Source organism: Trichomycterus rosablanca, chromosome 12 (assembly GCF_030014385.1).
Source record: "Trichomycterus rosablanca isolate fTriRos1 chromosome 12, fTriRos1.hap1, whole genome shotgun sequence".
NCBI lineage: Eukaryota > Metazoa > Chordata > Actinopteri > Siluriformes > Trichomycteridae > Trichomycterus > Trichomycterus rosablanca.
Window position 1 is genome coordinate 6,934,637 of NC_085999.1, and position 13,770 is coordinate 6,948,406.

The 13,770-nt window shown below is 38.7% G+C and overlaps 1 protein-coding gene across 1 annotated transcript in view; it reads right to left on the reverse strand.

Moving 5' to 3' along the window:
* The window catches only part of cers6 (ceramide synthase 6), a 36,520-nt gene extending 23,671 nt beyond the window's left edge, over positions 1-12,849 (reverse strand). The window contains exons 1-3 of the mRNA XM_063006258.1: positions 12,614-12,849; positions 8,479-8,584; positions 4,067-4,197 (exon numbers count right to left, since the gene is read on the reverse strand). Coding sequence (XP_062862328.1) covers positions 4,067-4,197; positions 8,479-8,584; positions 12,614-12,783 — 407 coding nt within the window. The 5' untranslated portion in view covers positions 12,784-12,849. The remainder of the gene's footprint in view (positions 1-4,066; positions 4,198-8,478; positions 8,585-12,613) is intronic.
* Between the last annotated feature and the right edge of the window lie 921 nt (positions 12,850-13,770).

Below are 13,770 nucleotides of genomic sequence, written 5' to 3' on the forward strand. Positions count from 1 at the left end.
CTGGCCTCAATGTGTCCATCACTTTGCCTTTGTTAAGGTTATAATATGACAAAATGCAATTTGGCAACCTAGCCCACAACCACCCAGCAGAGAAGCAAATAATTACACAGAAATGATGCCTAAGCCCAAAGCAGCGAGTTATTATAGTTCTATATTTATCTGTTTGATTCCTTGGCATACGAAGCATGGAAAAGTTTAAGCACTGTGTTTATGTGCAAGTCATTTAAAAGCATTAGAAATGGACAGTAGAAGTTGTGGGAAAAAAAAGTATTTGCAAACCTTCTAAACCAGCGTCCTTCTGGTTACTAATTCAGTAGCTTTACTGCTGAACTACCACTGCAACTTAAATAGTTTAGACAAAACAAAATTAAGGTTTTGAAGTAGCCTAGTTGAATATGTAGGATTGCTGTTTTGTTGCATTACCCAACTGCACATTAATTTTAGATAAAGGACTAATGACTGTACATTGTCTTTGAGGATTTTTCTGATGGAGGGAGGAATTCCAGGCCAATTATGGGAAGTTTCCCAGGTCGTCAACAGCAAAGCATCCCCACTTCACTACATTAATGACAGTATGTTTGACTGGTGTGATGTTTTACCGTGGAATGCTATGTTAAAGGTTTATAACAGGTTCCACTTTTGGTTTATGTTTCAAAAAGCTTTGGGGGTAATCAATGTGTTTTTGTATATGAAACCAAGATGTTCCTCTTGGCTTCCACCTGATGTAGTGTAGAGTCCAGAGTCCTGCTTGTTGAGACCTTTTTAGTTTCCTCCCTAAACAGGAAAGACACAACTCTGGGTCGGTTTCCTTACTACCAGCCTATTTGTGTATTACTGCCTTGTGTGAGTGTTTCTGGGTGGCACTGAACCCACCACAACCCTAACCAGGATTGTCCAATCACTTGTAATCTCACGGCTGGACTACTGCAAGTCCCTCTTTCAGGCACTTTCAGCAACAGACTCAACAGACCCATCCAACTCCGCTGTAACAAGGAACGGTACAGGAGATCATTTGTACCAGCAGCGATCACGCTGTATAACACTTCACTAGTTCAGGACAACATCATCGAACACTGAGTTACTATCAGGATAGACTCATGGAGCATGATCTAGCACTCTGTTTATAAAAACTATACTACACATCTGTTAATATTTACTGCAATGAACACTTTATAACAGTTTAGTATATTACATATTACATATCTCATCTAACAATATTTTCTGCTAGGATACTTTTTATATTACATACTACATTTTTATTTTATTTAGTTAATTACATAGTGTGTACAACATTACTTGTGTACTTTAATACTTTGTACTTTACTACTTTTACTTTAATGTATCTTGAGCTGCAGTAATAACTGACTTTCCCTATGGGATTAATAAAGTTCTCTATCTATCCATCCATCCATCCATCCATCCATCCATCCATCCATCCATCCCCTGGCAGGTGCTCACATGTCTACTATTAAACCCTTGCAACTAATTCAAAATGCAGCTGCTCGCCTGGTTTTCAACCAACCTAAACAGTGCCACATCACCCCACTGCTGCGTTCTCTTCACTGGCTTCCTGTAGCTGCCCGCATTCAGTTTAAAACACTGATGCTGGCCTACAAAGCCAAAAATGGACCAGCTCCAAACTACCTTTGAGAATTCTTTGCACCCTGTTTGTACCATGCAAACTCCAAGCCACTAGTCTTGCTCGCCTTGATCCTCCACCCAGTACTCGAGGAAGACAAGCATCAAGGCTCTTCTCTGTACTTGCACCCAAATGGTGAAACGAACTTACATTGTCTGTCTGAACATCTGAGTCTTTTACTGTCTTCAAAAGACGATTAAAAACCAACCTCTTTACTAAGCACTTAAGCTGATTACTAATATGTACTTACTAACGCTCTTATTTATTTCTTTAAAAAGTTCAAGTATGTTCAAGTCTGCGTCAAAACAGCATCTGCTAAATGCCAAAAATGTAAAACTGACTCATAGCAAACAGCTAACTTGCAAATTCCAGATTTCAAGAGCTGCAATCTGCAGTTAGAGATCTGTCAAACTAACTGCTACTTGCATTGGTTATGAAACAAACATGTTATAACCTGGTACTGGAAAGAAAAGAAGGAACATGGGCATTTATAAAAAAAAAGGATGAGGATGTGCATGAGTCAGAAAGCAGTGGTAAGAAGATTAAAAAGCAGGATGGCTTAGACATGACCGAGGCTGAGAACGCAAAGCAAGATCAGCGGAGTGTAAACCCGACCCTGCTGTAGCAGCACTCCTACAGGGAGCTAGCCTGCGACTGGGGCTCCTGATAAACGTTTCTATTGTTCTGCTGGGAGGAGCACAGTGAGTGTAAACACACAAAACATTCACACAGCTGCAAGAATCAAGTTTGTAAATCTTTTAGAACAGCATGGATTTCTTCATTCATTACTTGGGTCTGATCTTTATCAGACTGAATAATTGAGACATTCTGGTTAAACTAATTATGTGCACAGATGTTTTCATTTCTTTAATGGGTTACAGTGAATAATAATACACATTTCACGCTGGATGGAACATGAACCTTTGTATTTCATAACTGACAGAACCCTAATTACAAGTTACAATGGTTCCTGTATGTGATTATCAGACTGTGAGGGAAACGTTTGGACTATTTTGGGATTTATTTACTGAACCTTTTACCTCAGGTCACATGTGGGTACCACAGTTGTGCTGGGGGGGTTTAAAAACTTTTTGGTGCTCGGGTGGCAAAGTAGTCTAATGTGCTACCCCACCACTGCTGAAATCTCCAGCTCTCGAGTTCGAATGTCTAGCAAATCACAGCTGTGTTATTTATTTATTTATTTATTCAATTGTTTTATGCCATGCTTACACCATATTCACGGCAGTAAGGGTAGATAATTCTTATGTCAGTCTACTATTCTTTTGATGTTCATTAAATGCAATTTTTTATTCCATGATCGTATTGCTTGGTTAAAGATTTTTGTCATAGTCTTTGGTATTGTTAGAGATTGTCGTTCCTGTAAGTATTTAATTCAGTCAGTATGTATTAATAGAAAGAGGTATTCTGCAGGTATCACAGAGTAGGGGATATTCCCCCCTTACAAGATACGTATGAGTGTTAATCGTGTGTGTCCAATGCGGCATCTGGTATAGACCACAGCTGTGCTATCATCCTTGCTGTGCATCCACACAAACACACCTGGCTGCGTCTGTGGGACGGACTATATACAAATATGTTCATCATTGCTGCTGCACGGGAACAGGAACAAGAGACGGTTGATTTATAGACAGTACTGTATAACTCTATATGCTGCTCTCTGTGAGACTCTGTCTTTAGCAGGTGAAAAGAAGCACAGATGACTGTGTGAGTAATGGAAGGGGCATGTGATAGTCTGCAGGTCTCTAGCAATATTGATTAATAAAATTTTCCATACAATTCTTAATCCATTGTTTCTTCCGTGTCACAACCGTGACTTGTCTAGACTATGTGGCAGCAAAGCAGCTCAAAACCACGATGCTCCCTCCATGCTTCACACAGTTGAGAAGTGGTTTTGGTTTAACTCCAAAAATAGTGTGTGCATTTCTACCGAAAGAATGTTTAAATGTTGCGTAATCTATCACAGAACACTGTGTGAGCAATGCAGTGAAACACCCTGTTCTTACACAGGTTTTATCTGAGGTGTCCTACATTTAACAGGTTTTTATTTAGCACTCATACAGCATGATCACAGCTTGCTTAAAATGAACAGTTCTATCTGTACAACCTACATTCTTTATTACTAATTATGAGTAATATTAATATAGTTGTATAACAGCAAGTATTGTAGATTTTTACACATTTTCATTGATCTGTTCTGAGAATACATACAAGAGCATATGAATTAAGTTCACAACAACCGAATAGAGTGAGGTAGCAACATTCTGTCGAATGTATATTACAGATTGGTGAAAAAAATCACTTCATTGCTATAAAAATGCAATCTGTTATATATAGAATGTAAATAGTAACCAGGAAGACCTTATTTCTATGGCTCAGTTTCAAAAGTAAAGCTGTAACATGTCTTACATGCTCTCACAGAAGCGGGTCAGAGTGCTCGGCCTCTCCTGATTACGTCTCTGTCGAAACCAGCGCTGGATTGTCCTCATGTCCCAGTCAAGTTGCTTTGACAGGCCCTCTAACCTCTTCTCATCAGGATGCTGAAAGACATAAAACAAGCGTCAGGTACTGAGCAGCACTGATGTACAACAATTCTGACTTTTCTTTATATGTACGAGGGATCCTCAAAAAGTTTCTGCACTTTTATATTGTGGTTGGAAGCGGTGACAGTGGGAGGAGTAGTAATTGGTCGTGTCTGAGAGAGCTTATAGTCCGGATTTAGCGGCATCTGATTTCCACCTTTTTGGACGCTGAAAAAAGCTTTAAGGGGAAGAAGATTTTCATGTGATGATGATGATGATGTGAAAGCAGCGCTGCATCAGTGGCTACGCACTCAACCAAAAACATTTTATTGCTGATGGCATTACAAAGTTGGTACAACGCTGGGGAAAATGCATTGGAAGGTGACTGTGTAGAAAAGTGATGTCATTTGTTTTTGAAATTTCTAATAAATTGAATAATAAATAGAGTAAAAAGTGAGGAAACTTTTTGAAGAATCCTCGTATTAACTTCACTTAGCAACAAGTCTGGACTTAATTTCTAAACTTCGGATGAGTCAGGATGATTGACTAACAGTGCATGTGTATATGAATATATCATTCCTATCTAGTTAGTCCCGTTCCACTTTGAAACACTAGACACAAGGCAGAATTACCATGGACAGGGCATCATCCTGGTGGGCTACCGTCACAGACTACTGCACTATTAATTTCATTATTTTCTACCCAGGTACCCTTTATTATTTATTACTCATAGCTTGATTCTGGCAAGAGAATTCCAATCACTGAAAAAACCTTTTCCCTCTACATGATGCCATGCAGTACAGGCAACAAAATATGGCTTTTACTTTGGGATGCTGAGATTTGGATGCTGGTTCATGTCAATTAGTATAAATCAAGATTTAACACTTAATGTTAATGAAATACTTTAAAATAGTGTTCTAGTCTTTTTTAGTTATTTAAATAATGTTTTTAGTACAATTACATATATTTAAAATATAGCAAATATTATTAAGGGGTGATTGACATAGTCAGTCATGTCTGTGTAGAATTATATTAATAATTATTAGGGCTGGCTCGATACCACTTTTATATGTCTGATACCGATACTGCAAATTGAGTATCTGCCGATACCGACACCAATCCGATACCGTCATTTCTTCTCTCAAACAACTAAGCAGTAATAATACATGTCTCACTGGTTAAACTAGCTATCTAAATAACAACGCTCAGACTGTGAAACAAATATTCTAAATGAATAAATACAGAACCTACAACAAGAGGTTGTTGTCAATCAAACTCGATGGACCAATTAGAATTGACACAGAGTTGGGATTTTCTGTTAAAGTTCTGTCACGTTTTTCGATGATTAAAAGCCAAAGCCTTATTAAAAAAACCCTGCTGGATTTTGAAGAGGACGTCTGTGGCTAAATGGGAAACGGTGTAGCTTGTTTTATTTTATAACACTAATGGATTAATCATTGAGGATGTGAGATATCTCCAAGCCGGGACACCTTTAGCTCAGGTGAGCGATTTATCATTTATAAAGTGATTTTTATTGTGTTTAAACAGTGTGTTTAGATGTGGCAGTAGTAGATGATTTTGTGTTTAAACAGTGTTTTTAGATGTGGCAGTAGTAGATGATTTTTTAAAATGCTAAAATGCTAAATTTTTTAAAATGTTTAAGTAGATCAGTGTGTTTTTATTTCTGAATGGCTGCTGCAGATGAGTTGTAGATCAGTGGCACATGTTAATGATGTCATCAAGATGCACTTTGTTACGGCAGTTGCCGAGTGAGCTGGTAATAAACGGCACTCTGTTGGATCGTATCTTCATGTGTTATTTGCTTTACACACAAACAATGGCCTTATTTACATTAAGTGTTATTTACATTAAGCAACAGTATCGGATTGGATTACACGTTTTTTTTTCTTCCGATATCCGATCCAGTGATTTGGGCCAATATCGGACCGATAGCGATACAGAGTATCAGATCAGTGCCAGCCCTACTTACTATATTACGATTATTATTTTTATTATAGCATAATGATAATAATAATTATTATGATATTGAGTATTTATTAGTATGTAAGCAGTTACAAATGAGTGTGTCATGAAGGCACTTCCCCAGTCTAAAAGTTTTTAATAAAGTAAGTTTTTATTTTAGTTTTATTTTAGTTTTGTTTTACTTATAAAGTAAGTTAAATTCTTATTTTTTCATATTAATAAAGCACACTGATTAACATAAAAAAAACAAGAAGTACAATTGTTGTTTCACAGGTTTATGTCCCAGCAATTTGCTCCTGAAATCCAGTTCCTGAATAACAACATTCCAGCTAAAATGGGAAATAATTTCCTTTTTACTGAGCAGTTATAACTTCCACAACAACATTAGTCCTCAGTGCTGTTCCTATAACCATTACACCCCATTCACATATTCAATTAGCTAAGCCTCATCTGCTGGAATGAGTAGTCCTCAGGCCTTTCTACATTTACACTGTCTCATCAGTACAGTGGCGTCTGGGCTGGCGGAGAGCGGACCGAGTCTGTGCTTTCATAGGTACATTTGTCAAGGAAACTTATTTCTCCAGTATGCTAAAAATAGAGCTAGAACATCAGCAAAAACAGGCACTGACAAAAAGGAGAATGTCAGCAGCTCATGACGCTTTACCTTCAATCTAAATCTATCGTATTTACAGTCAGGTCACTGTGAATGCTGGCAGACGGCCGCTAATGACCAAATCAAATACAGGGATTTGAAATGGCATTCAAAGGTCAGCTTATCAAAATTCATGCACGCATGTTCCTCACAATTCATGGGACTGAATGAGTGAATAAGGACCTAGTGTAGCAATTACAAACTGCTGAATGTAACAGCACACAACATTCATTCATTCATTCATTCATTTATTTACCACTGCTTTATCCTGGTCAGGGTCACGGTGGGTCTGATCATTTACATTTACATTTTACATTTTCAGCATTTAGCAGACGCTTTTATCCAAAGCGACTTACACAATGAGCTGAACACGATGAGCAATTGAGGGTTAAGGGCCTTGCTCAGGGACCCAACAGTGGCAACTTGGTGGTGGCGGGGCTTGAACCGGCAACCTTCTGTTTACTAGTCGAGTACCTTAACCACTGAGCTATCACTCAACATGGCCTGATCATGCATTGGGTAAAACACAGGAAACACCCTGGACAGGTCATCAGTCCATTACAGGGCAGGCAGACACACACACACACACACACACACACACACACACACACACACACACACACACATTCATACTTAGGGCATTTTAGTATCTCCAACTGGCCTTACTGCATGTCTTTGGACTTGTGTGAGGAAACCAGAGCACTCAGAGGAAACCCACACAGACACAGGGAGAACATGCAAACTCCACACAGAAAGGACACTTGCAGCCTGGCTGGGGAATTGAACCCAGGCCCTTCTCGTTGTGAGGTGACAGCGCTACCCAGTTCAACATTGTGCTGCCCCAGCACATGTAACACAAGACCTCAATTTTTAGCTAGACTAGTACTAGCTAATACAGTCACCTAGATACAGAACTGGTGCTGATGTCGTAAATCATCTACGAATCAGCCTGCAGTTTTTTCTGCCCTTTTATATGAACAAAACTAGTCCCACAAAAATGGAAGCATCCGGTTATCTTGAAGCATGTCACTGTATGCTGTGGATTTAAGATCTTTTATCAGACTAGACAGTCAGACAGCATCTCAGCACACTGGGGCTATCTGGCCGAAAAGTACACAGTCTCAGTTCAGGTTTAAATTAGACAGTTGTTAAGCCATGTTTTAAAGTCCACTGCAGTCCAGTAGATGTAGATCAGATTCGCACACAGATAGTCACACACTTTTTAGGTCATGTAGTGTTCAAGTCTTTGCCGTAACATTAGTGGGGGTGACAACATGGGCCCTGTGGGATTACAAGAATAATGCGATCACAACATATTTTAAAACATCATTTTATTTATTTGAGGAACAAAGTTATCCCAACACCTATATCACTCTTGGCAATCAACCACTGGTTACCAATTTAACCAGTTAACCAATTGTTGTTAGTGTCTCTTATTTTAAGAAAATTCCAAAACTGTTGCTGAACAAAGTCAATCTGGAAACAGCCAAAGTAAAAAGCAATTTAGTCTTTAGGACTCCACTGAATTATAATGAGTGTCTGTGGGCGGTGTAGTAAAATAAAGAAGGGTTCATGCCCCAGAAAAGCTTAAGAGCCCCTAGTGTAGAGGGATTACCATAAAACCGAGTGAAACTGCACTGGCTAAGATAGCGAGGTCTTCATACCTTGGTGATAGCAGTGAAGACTTTCTCCAGTATGGCATTATGTGGAGCCTTCTGAGGACCATTTGCCTGAATCTTCAATCCCAGAGCACATGGTCTTGCGATAAACCTGCAACAATATGACAATGTTAAACATAGTGACTGTTTTTGAGCCGTCTGTACCGTGATAACGTGCATTTTTAGGAAAATTTTCCTTAAAGTAATAAAATAAATACCTTAATTAATTAACAATACCTGTATTTTCTTATGAAAACATTTCAATACAAAAAATTCAGACAATCTGATGAAATATGTTAATACATTTTTATCTATAATTATATTATTTATTATTATTTTTTCTTTTGGCTGCCTATCTATCAGGGCTTGGGACCAGCACTGAGAGCACACTAACAAGTGCACCTCCCAAAGGCTGGGCTGTTTAGCCAACCGTGTCCATGCAGACACCCGACCGGCCAATAGCACCGCTGAGATTCGAACCCTGCATCCTCAGATCACAGCAGTGGTAAGCTGGTGTACTTTACTGCAACACCCAAGCACCCTTTATTATTTATTATCCACATAGCTTGATTTTGGCATAAAAATTCCAATCACTGAAAAACCTTTTCCCTCTCTACATGATGCCATCCAGTACAAGCAACAAGAATATGGCATACATTGATGGATAGAACTTTATTAATCCCAAAGGAAATTGTTTAATTTAATTAATTTAATTAATGATTTAAATAAACTAATTTAATTAATAGGGCTTTTATTTTGGTATGCTGAGGCTTGTTCATGTCACTTAGTATAAATCAAGATTTAAGACGTAATGTTTAAGAAATATATATTTTTTGTTTTTAATGTATTTCTTAGTTATTTAAATAATGTTTTCAGTATAATTATGTATATTTAAAATATAGTAAATATTATAAAGGGGTGATTGCTTTTTTTGGATGTTAAACTTGATCAATTTAAATGACATTATTGAGAAAAAATTACATTTCTTCAAATACAAAATGTATTTCATGTTAATTTTAATAAGAATACATGGTTAAAATGCTGTTTTGAACTAAAATAGCATATAAATTCTGTATTAACTGTTTTTAGAAGCAATGACCTTTTCAGGGATTTGAAGGTCAGAGCAACATACGCAGTAATATGAGGAAGAAGTGTTGCTGCAGAAGCAGTGCTCAAAGCGAGCCGGTACTCACCAGTATGCCGTACCATCACTTCTACATTTTATACCGTGACATTTTCTTCTGTACCGGCACTTCTCACAAGCCGTCAGTACTCTTTTTTGCCCTCTGCCTATCAGATTATTGGGGATTCATGGCTATATAAAATCAGCATTACCCAGAGGGCAGTATGTGATGCTGATCTGTTCTCACTCTCTTGACAAGTCTAGTACAAGACAAGTAACATTAATGCTTGTCTAAGTAATGTTATTTTAGAATGTAGGACTTCATGGTTTGGTGATACCAGCTCATAAACACACTGGCATAAGAATAAGGGAAGTAGCTGCACATTTCCCGACCTAAGCACTGTATTAAACACAGTGTTAACTACATTTACAGCACTGTACACCAGCTCTTGTCACATGACCTTTATTGTTAGAAATGTACCTCTCTGGAATAGTAAAACAAATAATAAAATTTTTTTAGGATGTATGGTTCTGATTATGTCTCACACACAGTAAAATGACCAGTATGGCACTGCAACACAGATCAGAAAACCAACAAAGAGGAAACAGTGGCTAACTGAACCATGACACTACATTTAGCTTATTAGCAACATTTAGCAACGTTTGGAGGGAACAGTCAGTAAACCTTCTGTAATTATCAGGATTTCAGCAATCACTACTTATAAACTCAGGTCTGTGGTTTCTATGCGTTACAAATACAAACATTCTGTCTGCAGTTATCAGAAATCACATTTTTACTGACCCTGAGCTAGTGATGTCTACAAAAACAAAATCTGAGTTCTAACTCATGAAGTCAAGTCAGATGTGTGCGCTGTAGAGGTGCGCATGCAAACCCAGTAGTCTGTTGTTCTAATAAAAGATCTGTCCATGTGAACGATGCCTTATTTAGAAAATGTTGACACGCATAAAGCTGGAAAAGACATTAAATAAACTTTCTCAAACCAAGCTCATAATACACAAACAGACAGTCTGTCTATCAAAGATAAAATATAAAAACAAATACAGAATACATGCAAATCAGATGTTGTGAAAGAACTTTGAGACCCATTCCGACTGTGAAGCAAGGTGAAGGGAGCATCACGGTTCTGTGCTGCTTTGATGCCTCAGGGCCTGAATAAAATACAAGCACTAAGAAAACAACACTTCTAAAACTATTAAAATGTGAAAGCTGCCACTCTGGCACTTTCCTAATGTGGTTTGGTACCTAACATTTTCACTAAATTAAACCTGCAAAATATGGTTCAAATCAAACAGCTCCGACTTGCTGAAGCATGTATGTTTATAGGAAAAAAGATTCATTCCAAAAACAGAATTAATTGGACTATGTGACCTTTTCCAATTGCTCTAAAGTCAGATGCCAGAGTGCCCATTGTACACACATTCAACAGTGGACACGAGTTAACATGGGCACTATGACCGGCCTTTCTGGGTTAATGTCAGTGTATTGTTGGATAGTTAGAGACTTAAGAAAAAAAAATGCAGTTTAATGTCTGATGAACTGAGCCAGAATCTAAGTAAAGAATTCAATTTAGGCATTTTCTGAAATGGTTTTGGCTGTTTTATTTATCTCTGTTTTTGTCTACAAACTTAGTTTCTAGCTAGATTGCATGACTTTCTTAGAATATTATTGTAACAAACCAACCCATATCTTTAATAGTACAAATAAAAGTGTTTTAAAAACCACCGCTATTTGTGTTTTAAGCCTAGGAGTAATTGTCCAAATGTAATATACGGCCAATATATGTGAACACCTGACTAAACTCTTGTTGGGCATTCCATTTTATAATCATATGCATTAATGCGGAGTTGCAAGCCCCCACTTATTTACAGCTATTTACAGTCTCTATACCTCTAGGAAGATTTTCCCAAACAATCAAAAAAGTGAGGTCCAGCACTGAGGCTGAACTGGCAATCGATGTTCCAATTTTTCCCAAAGGTGTTCCCACTGGAGTTTCTCAAAACCAGACTTGTCAAGCCATATTAGCAATAAACATTGCTTTGTACACAGGGGCATATTCATGCAAGAACAGGAAATGGCATTTCTTAAACTGTTGCCAAAAAATTGGAAGGAATCGTTACTGTATGTAATTGATTAAGTTTCAAACACCTTAACTCAAGAATTAGGGGGTGTCTGTAAATGGGGCGGCACGGTGACTCAGTGGGTAGCACTGTCGCCTAACAGCAAGAAGGTCCTGGGTTCGATCCCCAGGTGGGGCGGTCCGGGTCCTCTCTGTGTGGAGTTTGCATGTTCTCCCTGTGTCTGCGTGGGTTTCCTCCGGGAGCTCCGGTTTCCTCCCACAGTCCAAAGATGTGCAAGTGAGGTGAATTGGAGATACAAAATTGTCCATGACTGTGTTTGATATAAAGTTGTGAACTGATAAATCTACCGTTTCTGTCATGAATGTAACCAAAGTGTAAAACATGACGTTAAAATCCGGGTGGCGCGGTGGCTTAGTGGGCAGCACTGTCACCTCACAGACAGAAGGTCCTGGGTTCAATCCCAAGGTGGGGCGGTCCAAGTTCTTTCTGTGTGGAGTTTTATCCGGGAGCTCCGGTTTCCTCCCACAGTCCAAAGACGTGCAAGTGAGGTGAATTGGAGAAACAAAATTGTCCATGACTGTGTTTGACATTAAACTTGTGAACTGATCAATCTTGTGTAACGAGATTAAAACATATAAATGAGTGTCGGTGTAGCTTTGGCCATTGATGTATTATGGGGACTTGCACTAACAACTGGAATAGGCTGTGAGTTTATTACCATGCTGTCAATTTCTGCATAACTGTGTGTGTGTGTGTGTGTGTGTGTGTGTAACAGAGAGAGATAGGGAAAGAATACAGTCCTACACTCCTAACCCCATGTCCCATGCTAGATCAGTTAAACACATTAGTTTTACTGGAACAGGGTGGCACAGTTGGCGTCTCATGGTGCTGACTGATGGAGTTCCAGTTAAAGCGTACCTCTCAAACACCAGGCGCATGATGAGGATGCAGAAGGCCAGAGGACACGCCACATACAGATCCTCCGCCTGCGGGAACGTGGACTCCTCCGTGTTTTTAAGGTCGGCCCAGGTCACATTATGAGGGAGCCAAAACCTCTCGTTCCAGAACCAAACCAGAAACCCCGCCATGACCCCGGTGTCCTCTATCTTGGCGCTTTAAGCAGTGGGCTCAGTCCGAGAGCGATGTACTGATGCTCCTGCACTGATGCGTACAGCTCCAGACGATCAGAGGATGAGCGCCGCACTTCTCCACACATCCACACCGCTCAGGTTTTGTTCTCCTGCGTTCTCAACCCTACTTTCACATCACATCCCAAATGACTCGACATTTTATATTTAGTGCACTATGTAGTGAATGAAACCTGGATTTTTATGCGCATACCTAACGCAGTGCGCCTATATAGGAAGTATAGAGCCGTTTGTGACGCTGCCTAAGGCTGACGCAGCTACTTCTCTATCGCTGATTGGTGGATTCCATCTCTCCGCTCTCTCTCTCTCTCTCTCTCTCTCTCTCTCTCTCTCTCTCAGACCAAAACATTAAATTGTAAATTTAAATAAAGTATAAATAAATTAATTTACTATGTTAAGGCACAGGTTAAGAATGAGCTCTTTCATTTTTAAATGTTACTTAAAAGCATAAGACGGAAAATTCGACCAAATCTTCAAACACTTCAATGCACTGCAATGGTTAAGTGTTTAAAACGAATAGTTAAAGTATGCTGAACAGTCTATATTTATATCACTTTACCTTATGTATTCTTGTGACTGGAACTATTATTTAATTGCGTTATATTTGACTAATTGACCTATAGCATGAATCCATCTTTGACCAGGTTGTCTTTGCAGCTTTTACACATGACACTAACTGATTGTAATGATTTTCTCTTAGTTAACTGTTTATTAAGTCAGTCTTTTTACTGAGTGAAGTGTTTAAACAGTTAAAACCTAAACTAACATATCTCTAAAAGCCTCTAGAAATGACACAGCGAGCCTGCATCAGTTTTCAAAGTTGGTTATTTGTCGCCCTCTGCTGGATTGAGAGGGTTTGGTCTGTAATTTAAACTCTTCAGTTGCTGTAAGATCAGGATCTGCACCTTTTTATTAACCCCAATATAT